Raw genomic sequence first — 15778 nt, 5'->3', positions numbered from 1 at the left:
GAAGCTGAAACTCCAATACTTTGGCCACCTGATATGAGGAGCTGACTCATTGGAAAAGGCTGTTCCTGGGAAAGCTTGAAGGCGGGAAGAGAAGGGGAGGACAGAGGATGAGATGGTTGGATGGCATCACTGACTCAATGGGTATGAATTTGAGCAAGCTCCAGGAGATGGTAAAGGACTGGGTAGCCTGTTGTGCTTCAGCCCATGGAGTTGCAAAGAGTTGGACATGGCTGAATAACTGAACTGACTGAACTGATTCACAGGTGAGCAGGGTCAGAGTATCTCTCCATGAGCTTAACAAAGGCTCTTTAGTTTAACGGTCAGGCAGAGAGGCAGGGTCCTCTTTGGCAGGACATTATGTATGACTGTAATAATAGAAGCAATTAAAAGCAACTCAAAGAAATAGTTTTCAATATGGAGTCAAACTGACAACACTTTGGCCAATGTATTAAAGTTTAAACTGAGTTTTAACTAACTTAAATGTAGAAAATTGAATTTACCTTTTTTCCTGGAAAACCTGAGTTTTATTTTGCCTGGATGTGTATCTGAACTTATTCTGCTGCTTTACATGTATATTCATAATCCATGTGTTTTTTTGAGATAGGTGTTATATGAATAATGTCCAGTTACAGGAAAAGAAGTTTCTTTAACAACAGTCATAAACATTGGATATACTTGTGTGGTAGATTTAGATAACTTTTTAAAAACAATTGAGGTATAGTTGATTTATAATGTTACTTACTGCTGTATAGCAACATGATTCAGTTATACGAATATATACATTCTTCTTTAAAAATATTCTTTTCCATTATGGTTTATCATAGGATATTGAATATAGTTCTGTGCTGGAGTAGGACCTTGTTGATTATTCATTCTATATATAAAAACTTACATCTTTTAATCCCAATCTCCCACTTCATCCCTCCCTCAACTCTCTCCCACTTGGCAATTACCAGTCTGTTCTCTATGTCTGAGTCTGTTTCATAGATAGGTTCATTTGTGTCATAATTTAGATTCCACATACAAGTGATATCATATATTTGTCTTTTTCTTTCTGACTTACTTCACTTAGTATGATAATCTCTAGCTGTATCCAAGTTTTCCTTTTTTATGGCTGAGTAGTATTCCATTGTTGGAGAAGGCAATGGCACCCCACTCCAGTACTCTTGCCTGGAAAATTCCATGGACAGAGGAGCCTGGTAGGCTGCAGTCCATGGGGTCGCTAAGAGTCGGGCATGACTAAGCGACTTCACTTTCACTTTCCACTTTCATGCATTGGAGAAGGAAATGGCAACCCACTCCAGTACTCTTGCCTGGAGAATCCCAGGGACAGAGGAGCCTGGTGGGCTGGCGTCTATGGGGTTGCACAGAGTCAGACATGACTGAAGCGACTTAGCAGCAGCAGCAGTATTCTTATTGTATAAGTACCATATCTCATCCATTCAACTGTCAATGGATATTTAGGTTGTCTCCATGTCTTGGCTATTGTGAATAGTGCAGCATTTAATACTGGGGTGCATGTATCTTTTTGAGTTATAGTTTTATCTGGATATATGTCCAGGAATGGGATTGCTGGGTAATATGGTAATTCTATTTTTAGTTTTCTGAGGAACCTCCATATTATTTATCACAGTGGCTGCACCAACTTACATTCCCACCAACAGTGGAGGAGGGTTCCCTTTTCTCCACACCCTCTCCAGCTTTTGTTATTTGTAGAGGTTTTAATGATGGCCATTCTGACTGGTGTCAGGTGGTACCTCATTGTAGTTTTGATTTGCATCTCTCATAATTAGCAATGTTGAGTATCATTTCATGTGCCTACTGGCCATCAGATAGTGTCTTCTTTCATGGCTCATGATAACTTTTAAGGAGTATTAGGGACTGATATTGTAAGGCCTTTTATTATTTATAATGTTATGTAGTCTGATAAATCAGATGTGATTATTTTGTTATGTTCAGCTTTACTGAACATAGGGAATGTGCTAAAGATTAATTTCTCACTTTGAATCAAATCTGAAAGGAAATACACATATTTCAAACATCACCCATAAACAAAGAGATATGTTAAGATCCTCAAGTGGTCATTTTATTAAACAAATACAAATTTGAAGTGTTTATGATAAAATATATCAATATTGGACAAAAATGTGTATAAACAGCAATTCTACAACTGAGAAGACATCTCAGTTTTATTAATTTTGGTGACATCTTCCCAACCATGTCTAATCTTCAGTATCTTCTTCCTCAAGCACGGCAGGAGTAGTATGACTTTGCATATCAGGACAACAATTGGAAGGAAAACAGCTATCATAAAAGTTGGAGGTGTATGCCATACAAACTGTTTTATATCTACCCATTTATTCCAGGCAAAAATCAATGCATGTATTGTACCCAGCAGAAGGGAAACAATTCCTAGCTTGCTCTGCAAAAGAGAAAAAGAATTATCTTGGTGAGAATGGTTCATTAAGAGTTTATTTCATCCTATATCATCTAGATCTGTTATGTTGCTTAGAAATTCTTCCGTTCATCTGTTATTGTCCACTCATCTCTTTCCACTCTTTCTAAATGTGGGTAATGCCTTTGTCTCCAGGCTATTAAAGTTGAGAAAATTCACAACCATTCTCCTTTTGGTCTCAGATAATCAATAACACTGTCTTCCCTTTCTCCATACCTTGTTTTTCTCTCATGATATTTATTTTATGATGCTCTATCCCCTGTGTATTTGCCTTAATTCTGCTTAACAAGAGACATCTAAACTCAGAAACTCTGTCTTATCATCACAGGATCTCTGTAGAATCAACACAATGATTTGCACATTTTAAGTGCTCAATAAATATTGGTAGGTTGACTGAAGGTCAGTGCAAAATCAACTTGATACTAGTGATCTTTATCAATTATGAAGGCAACTAAAGTGATTCAGTTTGAGCAAACTCCAAGAGATGGTGAGGGGCAGGGAAGCCTGGCAGGCTGCAGTACATGGGGTCATGAAGAGTTAGATAGACAGGACTTGGCTACTGAACAACAACAAAGTTATTGACTATGATTTTGGTATATTAATTCTAAAATGAATGATCTTGGCCTTTGTTTAAAAAGTCAAACATTTTTGATAAAGTGGAAAAACACTAACAATTATCTCAATGTTTGAACAAAACAGAGATATGTAGACATGAAGAAAAATTTTAGCTTGCACCGGGATACTTGGCACCATTCAGATAAAGTTATACAAATAATTGTTCACCTATGTAGTTTTATGGCATTCTGACAATAGTTCTAGATATCTTTTGACTTCTATTCACTTTATGGGAAATATTCACTAGACTGCTAGAATGAATCCAACTCACAATTATTCAGCAGTAAGCCCCAGTGAATACAGTCAAATAACTAAGTTTATATTTTTAGATATAAATGTCCAAGGGAAATCATAGAGTAATCAGTTCTTGGATTGTTAATGAAGTTTCTAGGTTATTAATTAAAAAATATATGTAATTGGTTGAAGATTAATTTACTAAATTTGTATTATGTACATATTATGGGCTAGGTCGGAGAAGGCAATGGCAACCCATTCCAGTACTCTTGCCTGGAAAATCCCACAGACGGAGAAGCCTGGTAGGCTACAGTCCATGGGGTCCCTAAGAGTCAGACACAACTGAGCGACTTCACTTTTACTTTTCACTTTCATGCACTGGAGAAGGAAATGGTGACTCACTCCAGTGTTCTTGCTTGGAGAATCTCAGGGACGGCGGAGCCTGATGGGCTGCCATCTATGGGGTCGCACAGAGTCGGATACAACTGAAGCGACTTAGCAGCAGCAGTAGTATGGGCTAGGTATTGTACCTTGAGTGGAATGGGATGGGTTGTCAAGACATAGTGCTTGACTTTGTAATTAAATCTGTAAAGTGATGCACAGCATATGTGTGCCAGGCAGAGCAATGTAAGAAGAAAGTTATTTAATGAGGAATAGACTATTGGCTATTATTTAATGGCTATCAAGCTAAACCCACAAAATTAGCAATTATTGTGCTTGGAAAACATGGCACCATCTCTAAACCACATTTGAATAATTCAGAGGGAGACATTCTTTCCAGTTTAATCAGATGATTAAGGTGTCTGTTGGAGTATATGCGTGGATGTGTAGAAAGGACAGTGAGGATTAGCTGACTTTGTGAGATTTCTAAAGATGTCCACTCATAAAAGATAGAACATTGTGGTTTAGCATCTTGGCAGTGCTTAGGAATGAATTAAGTTCAGCATTTTGAATATTGTCAGACATGGATCCCCTTGTGAATTCTCGCACATTGTTCTTTTTAGGGTGTGATCTAGCACTAGCAAGTTAACCTCAGTGAATATGAGATAATTTTTTTTTTTGAGATAGTTTTGAATTCCAAGAATATTGAGAAACTTCAAGTGAGTAAGTTACAAAAAAATTAACTTGGAAAAAGAAGCCTTTAAAATAAGATACTAGAATAGATAAAATTCCATAGTTTGGTAGATAAAACTCTATAGTTCAAGGAGGATAGTACAAAGCCATGTAACTTAAAAGGCATGAATAAAGTCAGAGATAGACAAAATTTTTTTCTATTTTTGGAGAACTAAGTAAACAATATTGAATTTCTAAAACATCAAATTTGTTGTTATTAAACAGATAGCAAATGGTCTAATGAGTTTCAAATGTTAGAAATAATATTTTTCTTTGAATAATGCCTTTTGTATGTGTCTAAAAAACATTTCCCCTATTTATAAGCAAGAGGGAAAATGACAGAAGAGCACATTTTTAATTGGAACAAGTGTGAGATCTTCATTATTGGAAAACCATGTTATTTTTTATGGGTTAAAGTCTATATGTGTGCATGCCAAGTCACTTCAGTCATGTCCGACTCTTTGCTACCCTATGGACTGTAGCCTGCCGGGCTCCTCTGTCCATGGGATTCTCCAGACAAGAATACTGGAGTGGGTTGGCATGCTCTCCTCCAGGGGATCTTCCCAACCCAGGGATCGACCAAGATTGAACCCGGTCTCTTATGTCTCCTGTCATTGGCAGGTGGGTTCTTTACCACTAGTGCCACCTGGGAAGCCTATATACTAAAGTCTATACACTTGATGACATTATAAGCACAAAAAGATTTACCTTGCTGAGGAGTCAGAGTTATTTTGTATATAATTTACCTGAATATAGTGAAATTCTCTCCATGTCAGAGAATCGCTCACAGATGGAATAGATGTCACAGCCAACAGAGCCAGTATTGCAAGTGCCACGATTCCCAGTGACACATAAATTTCCATTCTCCAAACATCATGTTCAATCCAGGCATCTTCATTATTTTGTTGGACCTAACAGAGGGTGAAAAGAGGAAGGAGAAATATGCAAACAACATTTGTTTCCAGTGTAAGAACCTCCTTCTATGCTCCCTCTACTCTGGAGGACCTGATAACTAGCAGCACTTAGTTGCTCGGTCACGTCCGACTCTTTTCAACCTCAAGGACTGTAGCCCACCAGGCTCCTCTGTCCTGGGGATTTTCCAGGCAAGAATACTGGAGTGGGTTGCCATGTTCTCCTCCAAGGAATCTTCTCAACCCAGGGGTTAAACCCAGGTCTCCCACATTGCAGGTGGATTCTTTACTGTCTGAGCCACCAGGGAAGCCCCCGATAACTAGGGGCCTCCACAAATTTATGATGGTATTTTTTGCATTTCTCTAAGAGAAATGACATAGGCACTATTAACCTCCTTCCTTGAATGCAACATTTATATAATCTGTTTTATTAATTTATATAATGGTTAGAATTGTCATATGTGGTAAAGAAGCAGATAATACGAAGAGTTAGCATTAAAAATAATTCTTCTAAGGGTGGTAGAAGATTGAAATGTGGCTCTGTCCATGAACAAAACACTTATTTATGTTGTTAAAGTCATGAAGTCGCTCAGTCGTGTCCGACTCTTTGTGACCCTGTGGACTGTAGCCTGCCAGGCTCCTCTGTCCATGGGATTCTCCAGGCAAGAATACTGGAGTGGTTTGCCATTTCCTTCTCCAAAGTTGTAGCTTACTATTTTCAGCTTAAAAAACATTACTCATGTAGAATTATACAACTGAGCCTAGTGAAAAGTTAAAAAAAATTTTCTTTTAGAACAGAGTACTTTCTTAACACAGGGTTTCAACAGAGGTTTGGGGTACTGATATTAAAATAAGAAAGAGTTAATTTCTTAGGAGACTTAGACTTTTTAGTTTAATGGTCAGCCATGTCATCCTACCTGCTGATATGCCCAGTTCAGCAACTTATATCTGTAGGACCGCCTCATCGGATAGGATAAACTGTAAATTGCATGTAGTACAGCAAAAAAGAAACCGAGAAGACCAAACTGCTTTCTTGTTACCATCCACCTATCCAACCAATGTGGAAATTTCTTATACTTAGTCCCATTATGAAGCTGCACAATGGCTGCTATCACACCTGGCAAATAAACCAGCGCCAAGAGGGTGATGGAAACCATTGGCAAGACTTTGTTGATGACCAGGATTGGAATTTTATAAAAATACTGTTGATGGGAAGTCACAAGAGGGTGAATTATTTCCCTCAGCAGAGTGTAGAGGAAAGTCAGAGATGATACAATAGCGGCGATTTTAATTGGCAAGCGCCACTTTGGAAAGAATTTCTGTTTGTGCTGAAGCTCTGGGGGGCAATCAAATTCGTCAAAATGGGTTGTTTGGTGCAAGTGCAAAAGCACAGGTCTTTTCAGCATGCCGAACTCTTCTGAGTCTTTATTCTACAAAGGAAAGAAAAGAAACATCTTAAAATTGAACAAAACAATGGGATGTCTCTCAAACTAATTACTTACTGCTCATTGTGCTTATCAGTAAAAAAGGACACTTAGAACCCTACTTTCGGATACTGATTAACTGAAGATGGCATACAGTATGTGGCAATGATCAAAAGTGCACTTAGATATCCTATCTTTGTTGGCTGCTGCTGCTAAGCCGCTTCAGTCATGTCCGACTCTGTGCAATCCCAAAGACGGCAGCCCACCAGGCTCCTCTGTCCCTGGGATTTTCTAGGCAAGAATACTGGAGTGAGTAGCCATTTCTTTCTCCAATGCATGCATACATGCTAAGTCGCTTTAGTCGTGTCTTACTCTGTGTGACCCTATGGACAGTAGCCCACCAGGCTCCTCTGTCCCTGGGATTCTCCAGGCAAGAATACTGGAGTGGGTTGCCATTTCTTTCTCCAATGCATGCATGCATGCTAAGTCGCTTTAGTCATGTCCGACTCTGTGTGACCCTATGGACAGCAGCCCACCAGGCTCCTCTACCCACAGGATTCTCTAGGCAAGATTACTGGAGTGGGTTGCCATTTCCTTCTCTTTGTTGGGGTTCTCCATAATTCCTGTTACTCATTTTTCTTTAAGTCAGAAGAAATATCTGCTTCAGATACGTTCACTAGATCTCAGACCACTGTGTTTCTATCTTGCAAGCATAAAAGAATGAAATAATGCAACTGGGAAACAAAAACTGAAAAACTAAAAAAAAAAAAAAAAATCCAGTCATCCTTGGTAAAAATAATAACACTTATAAATTGTCATAATCATATTTGTTTTATAATTTTTTTGGTTACTGGACAACTCTCTGTGAAGATCTGAAGAATGAATTCTTCATTCATTGAAGTACAAAGGACCAGGAATAATACAGTCATTACTATTAGATAAAAACATGTAATTTGCATCATGTAGTCTTTCTTAAAGATTAATTTCTATTGGAGTGTAGTTGATTTACAATGTTGTGTCAGTTTCTGCTGCATAGCAAAGCAAATCAGTTATACATATACACATACCCACTCTTTTTCAGATTCTTTCCCCAAATAGGTCATTACCGAGTATTGAGCAGAGTTCTCTATGCTGTACAGTAGGTTTTTATTAGTTATCTATTTTATATTTGGTAGTGTGTATATGTCAAGCCCAGTCTCCCAATTTATCCCTCTCCCCCATCCTATAGACTTATATTCACAAAATATTTCATTTGTATAAGTACTAACAGATGAATTGTTAAATGGTACAAAGACGATGTAAGGAGTTAAGTCCCATAGGGATGATCTATTTCCTGAGAAAGTTATATTTCTTTACCCAGTTGCATTTATAGGTAGTCAAGGATTCAAAAGTGTGTTTAGTTTGTCACTTCCACAACTGACTGATATAGCAGCAAATTTTAAAAAACAAAATAGAAACATATCAGTGTTTCTTTTTTTTTTATATCAATGTTTCATATTGTTACTTTATGAATAAATTTTTCACTCACTATGTTATTCCTAATTTCTTATAGCTCTGTATGCAGACCTATAACATTTTAATGCTCAAAATGATGTTACTGATTATCTTACTACACTTTATCTTAGCCAAAAGGCTGAGAAGCGATTGTTACTGATTACCTTATTTCCTCACTTTCTGCAGAGTAAGTTTAATTCACATAGTTCTGTATCATTTTTCATGTTTAAAAATGACCTCTTGTTACTTTACTTTTACTTTCAGTAGTAAATCACAGCTACATCCAGTAATTTTTCCAATTACTCCATTTAGAAGGGAGCTGAGCTTGATGTAGATTCTGCGATCTCTGCATGTTAAAATAGTCCACTGAGATCAATTTTCTGGTTAAGAGTGAAGAATTATGGGACAGTAAGCAAGACAGTTCACTTGAAAAATGAAAATGATTTTATGCACATTTTAGACAGTATCTACTTGTACTACTTAATTTTTTTCTATTAAGATAACTAAGATAAAATAAATTCTGTTAAAACTGTTGTTGATATCAGTTGGAAGGGTAAAAAGTTTGGAACCACTCATTAAGTGGTTTGGAACCACTCATTTTCCACCACTCATTAAATCAGTAAGTTAGTAAAAAGCATTTAATCTTGAGTGGGGTAAAAGTATGACAGATGGTTCTTATTCCAAAATTGAATTTCTTTGGTTAAATAGTGAATCGTCAATTAACTTGATGATCTCTTGGTAAGATGCCATGGCACCTATGAAAAAGCACATTTGTGAAACTACTGTTATAGAGGCATTGATGACTTGTTCAAAAAACTTAGACCCACAGAATGTTACAAAGAACTGGGAGGGCCTTGGAGATGATCTGGTCCAACTCTCTCACTTTATAGATAAACCAAGACCCAGGGTTTTCAGCGACTTATTCAAGGTTATTTGGCTAAGTTCATGACCATCAAGGTACAACATTTCTTATAGCCCACACTGCCCTTTATCCATCACAATATCAGTACCAGGAATCACAGCAAAGGGTGAAAATCACTTATTTATAACATTAGGAGATACTGAACAGCATCTGAATTATTTATAGATTTTAATTATTGTTTTACCAAATAATCATCTTCTTCTAGATTTCTCCTAGGCTTCATTTTCCAAAGTTCTTCTTGGTTTGTGATGTCTTGTCTGCTCTCCATTAATTCTATAAAATAGTATGGCTTCAGTCACCTATGAAAATAAAAATTACTGTCTTCATGTCTATGCTATTTATGATATTAATGTTTGATAGGGAAATGTGAAAAATTAACTCATATGAGGGCTAGTGTGACAAAATACAGTTTAAAATACAGTGACTGAGTGACTCATTTAACCTCACATTATAATCTAAAAATTCGAACAAGTGCTCTTGTGTCAATAGTAAGTGTATTTCTTTGTCCAGCTATCAGTGCAATAAATGACCCAGGTATCTATATGGAACTCAAAGAGTCAGATATTGCCTTTTATTTTAGGATACTTTAACTTCAGGTGTTCATTTGGAGGAAAGTTAATTCCCCTCAAAGATAAATAGAATTGGGAATGCAGTTTTTCAAGAGTAACAATATTATCAGTGGTGGTTAGAGTTTGATGATATAAGATTATACTTCAGGAAGCTCTGTTTTAGTAGATTTTTGGGGTTGACACGAATATGAAACAATAGTAAAATGATTTTATGGGTATATGTATTCTTAGTTTCCGAAAACAAACAGAATAGACAGTCTAGTAAGGTGAACCCTAATAGCACCATGAAGGACTGAAATGTTGTATCTTCAGAGTGCCATTTTCCCATCAGAGTTACAGACGTGGTTTTGTTGCAAGACATGCATTGCTAGTATTTTTCCAGTGGGGTTGTTGAGATGTATTCAATCACTGACATGCCCACTCTCCTGGTTAGCCCCAAGGAAATTATTTTGTCACACTTCCTACCAGATAAAAGATGCCTAATGAATTATGGATGGAGGTTTGTGACACTATACAGGAGACAGGGATCAAGACCATCTCCAAGAAAAAGAAATGCAAAAAAGCAAAATGACTGTTTGAGGAGGCCTTACAAATAGCTGTGAAAAGAAGAGATGCGAAAAGCAAAGGAGAAATGGAAAAATATACCCATTTGAATGCAGAGTTCCAAAGAATAGCAAGGAGAGATAAGAAAGCTTTCCTCAGGGATCAATGCAAAGAAATAGAGGAAAACAATAGAATGGGAAAGACTAGAGGTCTCTTCGAGAAAACCAGAGATACCAAGGGAACATTTCACACAAAGATGGGCTCAATAAAGGACAGAAATTGTATGGATCTAACAGAAGCAGAAGGTGTTAAGAAGAGGTGGCAAGAATACACAGAAGAACTATACAAAAAAGATCTTCAGGACCCAGTTAATCACAATGGTGTGATCACTCACCTAGAGCCAGACATCCTAGAATGTGAAGTCAAGTGGGCCTTAGGAAGCATCATTATGAACAAGCTAGTGAAGATGATGGAATTCCAGTTGGGCTATTTCATATCCTAAAAGATGATGCTGTGAAAGTGTTGCACTCAATATGCCAGCAAATTTGGAAAATGCATCAGTGGCCACAGGACTGGAAAAGGTCAGTTTTCATTCCAATCCCAAAGAAAGGCAATGCCAAAGAATACTCAAACTTAACTGCACAATTGCATTCATCTCACCGGCTAGGAAAGTAATGCTCAAAATTCTCCAAGCCAGGCTTCAACAGTACCTGAACCGTGAACTTCCAGATGTTCAAGCTGGTTGTAGAAAAGGCAGAGGAACCAGAGATCAAATTGCCAACATCCACTGGACCATCGAAAAAGCAAGAGAGTTCCAGAAAAACATCTATTTCTGCTTTATTGACTATGCCAAAGCCTTTGACTGTGTGGATCACAATAAACTCTGGAATATTCTGAAAGAGATGGGAGTACCAGACCACCTGACCTGCCTCTTAAGAACTCTGTATGCAGGTCAGGAAGCAATAGATAGAACTGGACATGGAACAACAGACTGGTTCCAAATCGGGAAAGGAGTATGTCAAGGCTGTATATTGTCACCCTGCTTATTTAACTTATATGCAGAGTACATCATGAGAAATGCTGGGCTGGATGAAGCACAAGCTGGAATCAAGATTGCTGGGAGAAATATCAATAACCTCAGAAATGCAGATGACACCACCCGTATGGTAGAAAGTGGAGAGGAACTAAAGAGTCTTTTGATGAAAGTGAAAGAGGACAGTGAAAAAGTTGGCTTAAAGCTCAACATTCAGAAAACTAAGATCATGGCATCTGGCCCTATCACTTCATGGCAAATATATAGGGAAACAGTGGAAAGAGTGGCAGACTTTATTTTTTGGGGGGCTTCAAAATCACTGCTGATGGTGATTGTAGCCATGAAATTAAAAGACTCTTACTCCTTGAAAGGAAAGTTATGGCCAATCTAGAAACATATTAAAAAGCAGAGACATTACTTTGCCAACAAAGGTCCATCTAGTCAAAGCTTTGGTTTTTCCAGTAGTCATGTATGGATGTGAGAGTTGGACCATAAAGAAAGCTGAGCACCGAAGAAGTGATGCTTTTGAAATGTGTTGTTGGAGAAGACTCTTGAGAGTCCATCGGACTACAAGGAGAACCAACCAGTCCATCCTAAAGGAAATCAGTCCTGAAGAGTCATTGGAAGGGCTGATGTTGAAGCTGAAACTCCAATACTTTGACCACCTGATGCGAAGAGCTGACTCATTGGAAAAGACCCTGATGCTGGGAAAGATTGAAGACAGGAGGAGAAGGGGATGACAGAGGATGAGATGACTGGATGGCATCACTGACTCAATGGGCATGAGTTTGAGTAAACACCAGGAGTTGGTGATGGACAGGGAGGCCTGGTGTGTTGCAGCCCATGGGGTCTGAACTGAACTGAATTGAACTTTCTTTAACACCCTTCACAGATCCTCACATGGGCTTGATGTAACATTTTTTAGGAAAGGGAAACATATGATGTCACAATATTATTCACTGTTTTATTAGTTCTAAATTTATTTCCATAGGAATATATCACCAATTTGTCCATTATGAAATTCAATAAGAAAACAGATTAGCTATTCAACCATTTGATTGATAGAAACATTCCAAGTGTTTCTGAATTTTGTTTTTGTTGTTTAGTCGCTAAGTCATGGCTGACTCTTTTGTGAGCCCATGGGACCACACCCCTCTAGGCTCATCTGTTCCTGGGATTTTAGACCACTTGTCATACTTTATTAAGTGGAAAGTTGTTTCCAGTAGTTTAAAACATATCAAAACTTTCTCCAACTTAAGAAAAATTATTTGTTTTTATTTTTTAGCTGTGCTGAGCAGCATGTGGGATCTTAGTTTCCCAACCAGGGATCAAATTTGGATCCCTGCATTGGAAACACAGAGTCTTAACCACTGGACCACTGGGGAGGTCCCCATTCTCCAACTTTTAGAGGTTTGAGCTTCACAAAGAATAAAGAGGAGCCATCTTTACGTAATGCACCTTTGTTGAAGTTCTCTGAGAACATTTTCCATATTTTGCTTCTTTCAAAATTTCACAATATTCCTGCTGAAATTATTTGTTTTGGTCTACCCACATTTTTTCCCCACTTATTTTTATGATCTAAAACACATCTCCTATCCAAAGAAATGCTCTCTTTGGCCACAGATGTGGGCATGTGACTCAGTCTTGACTAATGATAGTCCTCTATTCTATTCATCACACTGATTATTTGGGGGATGGTACATATCTCTATTTAAGCCAAATAGAGTCCTTCTCTGATACATTTATATTTGGAAGTGGAAGATAAATAGAAGATGTCTTTAACATTTTGTTATATTGGGATGAAACAAGCCTACCATGCCTTCTTCTGCATGCTGAAAGGAGGAAGGTATCTTCAACAGGACAGAAGAAAGCCAACACACAGGAGCCTAGGCAACAAATGGGGACAGACACAGAAAAGTCCTGGCATATTCAAGTATTTAGAGTCTCTGAAACCAGATCCTGAATTTTTTGGTTACACAAGTCAATACATTACCTATTTTGCTTGTTAGTTTGAGTTGGGTATGTATCACTGGCAGTTGAGAGTTTTGAGTAAAGCATATGGCAATCATCAAGTATCTATGAATGCAAATCTATGACTGACAATAAGGGAGGAAAAAGAGAAAAGAGATTTCATGTCTGCTCTGGAGCAGTTTATAGTCTATTTCCTTAAGAAGTATTATTCCAAATCATTTGGCGATCTAACCAACACTATTATTGTGGTAATTTGGGAGTTTGTATGTGACTAGGAATTCAAGGTCTATCTATTGTAATCAAAGACAGATAATTCACTATGTTTAGAAGATGTTTTAACTGTGAGTTTCAGGATGGTAAAGATTTTAACATACAAATCTACATTTACTCAATATTAAGTCATTAACCATACTGTGAGCAAGGTAGGCAGTGGGAATATAAAGTTAAATGAGATGGAGACTCTGCTTTCAAAAACCTCAAAGTTTAGGAGACAAGGCAGACATTTCAATAGCTGACTACATGGTAGTGCAATGTATTGGAAAGGAAGACAAAATTTTATGAACAGAAGGAGGCATGAGAAGGGTGAGGGCTGTCATCTGGCCCTGGCCTTGGGGCATCTAGCAAGCTGGCAGTATTTGCTGATTGAGAGCCACTGTGTACAGAATCTGGGTGAAAAGCCGGAGTGGCCCTGGGGAGGTATCCAGCTGTTCATCTGTGAGGTAGGAAGACCCTGTGGAAGAGCAAAGGAAAACCCAGGCAGCAAGGGAGCTTGTGGACTGTGTGGCCCACAGCCCACTCTGTGCCCTGAAGCCAAGAAAATAAAATATCAGTCAAATAAAATATGGTGCTTTCCCTCACACATTAACCAAATATACAATTTAAGTTCTACAATAAGATTTTTTCATCAATAAAAACAACAGGAAACAGCACAGTATTCAGATGTTAGGAATTCCAGAATTTGATCCATTAAAACCTAAAGTGTATTTCTTTCATCACCATTAAAACCCAAAGTGTATTTCTGATGTGACTGTTCCATTTTGCTGTACCAGGATCTGACGTTCCTGCTAAATATTTTTTTTCTTTTTTTTTTCCTGCTAAATATTAACACAGCCCAACTGACTTATGTTAATGTCAAAGAATTTAGAATATGAAGAAACTCAATGACTGTGATACATCGGGAGTTTCGTTGCATTTCCAAACCTCCCATCTATACTTTCAACTGCAAACTACCACATTTAACTGTGTAAACGGAAGATTTTTTTCCCCACTGGGCTGTGTTGTTAGGCATTGCTTCCTCCCTGTGCTTAACATTCTGTGCTAAATGAGTGAACTTTTGTTAAATGAAGAAGAAAAATTTTTTAAAAAAAGAACAGAGTCGGGCATTTGGAAGTGTTGGTAAATTTTATGTCTACAAACTTCTTCCAGTGGTTTGACCTCTGACAAATATAAAGCCTTGATTGACTATTTGGAGGGAATTTGAACCCAAAGCGGATCCTGAGAGTCAGACTAATGTTCCCAGGACTTAAAATAAAAACTTTCTGTTACAGGAACCCTGAAGACAAGTTGCACGATTTTAAGTGCTATATACCAATCTTTCATCAATGCTATACAAACTCGTGACGCTTTTGCCAAGTTGGAAAACTTGACATCAGAGCCCGACCTTAGGACAAACTTAACAACTCATCATATCCCCTGAGTCCCCAGCGAGGAGGTTTTTCTGTGAGTCCCCGTCTGCCAGCCCCTGGACCGGCCTGAATGGAGCAGTGTGCTCTGCGGAGAGTTCGCTGGAAGGCAGCGAGTCCCGAAGCGCCGCACAGGGGGCAAATTGAGCTGTGTTCTCCCACAAGCGCCGCCGCCCGAGTCCTGGGACGGATCGCAACCCGCTACACCCCTCCCGAGGCTGGGAGCTGGCGCCCGGCCTCGCAGGGACACCCAGAGACAGGCAGCAAGGCGAACCAGAACGATTCAGGGCACTCACCCGCTTCTCCGCGTGACCTGACGGTAAGCTGCGGCCGCAGCGCCTGCCCGGAGGTGCCAGCCAGCCGCACGCGGCGCCCGTGCCTCCAGAGAGCTAGCCTGGGCTCCCGGGGCAGACCCCGCCTCCTTGTCAACTGCCCGTCCAGCGCCACCTGCCGGTGCCGGGCGTCGCCAGGCTCCTGCTTGACTGGACGGTCCCGGGAGGTCCCAGAGCCCAACTTAGGTTTTTTCCCTACCGAGCCATCCGGCCACTCCCGATTTTCTTTCAGAGAGCCCGGTCCTCTGCCTGAGGTTGGCTCCGCGCCCCCTCGATCCTCGATTTCCTTTCCTTTCCTTTCCTTTATCTTCCTTCTCTCCGTCCCCCTCTCCCTTCTCCTCGCCTTTCTTTAATGAATGCTTTACTGAGCATTTATACAGTTCTTTAAAGCAGTGGTTCTCAAAACTCTAATATAAATTCCCCGGCTGTATGCGCCTGCGCCCGCATACAGGCTCAGTAGCTCAATCGTGTCCAACTCGT

General features: G+C 39.0%; 1 protein-coding gene across 4 annotated transcripts; it reads right to left on the bottom strand.

Moving 5' to 3' along the window:
* Positions 1-2060: 2060 nt before the first annotated feature.
* Positions 2061-15403, bottom strand: STEAP1 (STEAP family member 1). 4 transcript variants are annotated; one of them, XM_065939078.1, is made up of 5 exons: positions 15263-15403; positions 9353-9467; positions 6246-6758; positions 5164-5328; positions 2061-2422 (listed from the first exon to the last, which is right to left on the bottom strand). In XM_065939078.1, the coding sequence occupies exons 2-5, from the start codon at positions 9434-9436 to the stop codon at positions 2165-2167; spliced, it is 1020 nt and encodes a 339-aa protein (XP_065795150.1). In that variant the 5' UTR covers positions 9437-9467; positions 15263-15403; the 3' UTR covers positions 2061-2164. The 4 variants fall into 4 exon arrangements, with proteins under 4 accessions (XP_065795150.1, XP_065795152.1, XP_065795154.1 ...); XM_065939080.1 differs by having other exon boundaries at positions 9353-9441; positions 15263-15321; XM_065939082.1 differs by lacking the exon at positions 9353-9467 and having other exon boundaries at positions 15263-15366.
* Positions 15404-15778: the final 375 nt, after the last annotated feature.

Source organism: Muntiacus reevesi, chromosome 6 (assembly GCF_963930625.1).
Source record: "Muntiacus reevesi chromosome 6, mMunRee1.1, whole genome shotgun sequence".
Lineage (NCBI taxonomy): Eukaryota > Metazoa > Chordata > Mammalia > Artiodactyla > Cervidae > Muntiacus > Muntiacus reevesi.
Note: the sequence above shows the minus strand (reverse complement) of the source record. Positions and strands in the feature narration are given on the sequence as shown.

Coding starts and splice junctions, on each gene's coding strand:
- STEAP1 (XM_065939078.1), bottom strand. CDS start 9,436: ATGGAGAGCAGACAAGACATCACAAACCAAGAAGAACTTTGGAAAATG. Junction 6,759..9,352: donor TAGAAGAAGATGATTATTTG/GTAAAACAATAA, acceptor TTTCCTTTGTAG/AATAAAGACTCAGAAGAGTT. Junction 2,423..5,163: donor GAGAATTTCACTATATTCAG/GTAAATTATATA, acceptor TCTCTTTTGCAG/AGCAAGCTAGGAATTGTTTC.